The sequence below is a fragment of the Orycteropus afer genome, unplaced genomic scaffold (assembly GCF_000298275.1).
Source record: "Orycteropus afer afer isolate SDZICR_OR568_19922 unplaced genomic scaffold, OryAfe1.0 scaffold00074, whole genome shotgun sequence".
Classification (NCBI taxonomy): Eukaryota; Metazoa; Chordata; class Mammalia; order Tubulidentata; family Orycteropodidae; genus Orycteropus; species Orycteropus afer.
The window spans coordinates 11,189,485-11,190,786 of record NW_006921661.1 but is presented as its reverse complement, the minus strand read 5'-3'; the positions used below and the strand labels follow the sequence as shown (position 1 = coordinate 11,190,786).

General features: G+C 41.9%; 1 protein-coding gene across 1 annotated transcript; it reads right to left on the bottom strand.

Moving 5' to 3' along the window:
• Window positions 1-73: 73 nt before the first annotated feature.
• On the bottom strand, window positions 74-1,107 carry LOC103197180 (olfactory receptor 52B4-like). The gene has a single exon (XM_007941054.2). The coding sequence runs from the start codon at window positions 1,016-1,018 to the stop codon at window positions 74-76; it is 945 nt and encodes a 314-aa protein (XP_007939245.1). The 5' UTR covers window positions 1,019-1,107.
• Between the last annotated feature and the right edge of the window lie 195 nt (window positions 1,108-1,302).

Sequence of the window (1,302 nt, the reverse complement as noted above, 5' to 3'; positions counted from 1 at the left end):
CTCCCACCCACCAATGCCATTGATTATCTCATGGATACCCAGAGATTCTGAAAACTCTATTCATACCCCAAAGTTATTTTTGCGCTGAAAAAAAGATGTAAGCCACTTGTTCCCGGATTTGCTTCATCTTGATCCCATAAATTATAGGATTCATCATAGGTGGAACAAGAATACAGACATTAGCCAACAAAATGTGGATATGAGGTGGGATGTAGCGTCCAAACCTCTGAGTAAGGGTTGTGAAGATGGCAGGCCCATAAAAAAGGATGATGACACAGACATGGGAGCCACAAGTGTTAAGCGCTTTGTGGCAAGCATCTTGGGAAGACATGTGGAAGACAGCAAAGAGAATCAGCACATAGGAAACAAAAATTAGCAAAACATCTAAGACCACTGTTGATATTATGACAAAAAGTCCATACCAGATATTCACTCGAATGTCATTACAAGCATATTTGGCCAAGCCAATGTGTTCACAGTAAGTGTGTGGAATAATATTATTTTGGCAGAAAGTCAATCTTTTCAAAAGAAATATTATAGGGAAAATTGTACCATAACTTCTCAGAAAGATAGTCACACCAATTTTCCCAATCAGAGAGTGTGTAAGAATAGTGGTGTATCTCAGTGGGTAGCAAATGGCAATGTAGCGGTCAAATGCCATCACGAGCAAGATCCCTGACTCAGAGATGAAAGTCCAGTGGATAATAAAGAATTGAGTGATGCAGCGGTCCAGGGATATCTCCCCAGCATGGAACCAGAAGATGGCCAAGGCCTGAGGTACTGTGCAGGTGGAGAGAACAACATCTGCTCCTGCCAACATGCACAGGAAGAGGTACATGGGTTCATGGAGGCTGCTCTTTGTGATGATAATGAAGATGAGCAGACTGTTCCCAAGCAGGGCAATGACATAGGAAATGACAAAAGGGATGGAAATCCATAAGTGCTGGTCCTCTAGGCCAGGGATGCCCAGCAAATGGAAAACTGTGTGGCTAACCCCCGTGTGGTTTAAGATGATCATGTTTGGAGAGACCACCAGGGACCTAACCTCCTAGTCACAGAGACAGAGAAAAACACAGATTATCCATGAATTTGCTTTCTGAAGTCACCAGAAGTCTATCCCGCATTCTCTATCTTCTTTGAACATGTAAATAAAAGAAACACACAAAGGTAAAAAGGATATGTTCTTTGTCCTGAATGAGGGCCATCTAGTTACAAGATACATGTATCTGCAACTAATTAAACTATTGTTGTTGAGTGCCATTGAGGTGATCCTGACTTATACTGACCCTATGTTACAAAGTA

Coding starts and splice junctions, on each gene's coding strand:
- LOC103197180 (XM_007941054.2), bottom strand. CDS start 1,018: ATGATCATCTTAAACCACACGGGGGTTAGCCACACAGTTTTCCATTTG.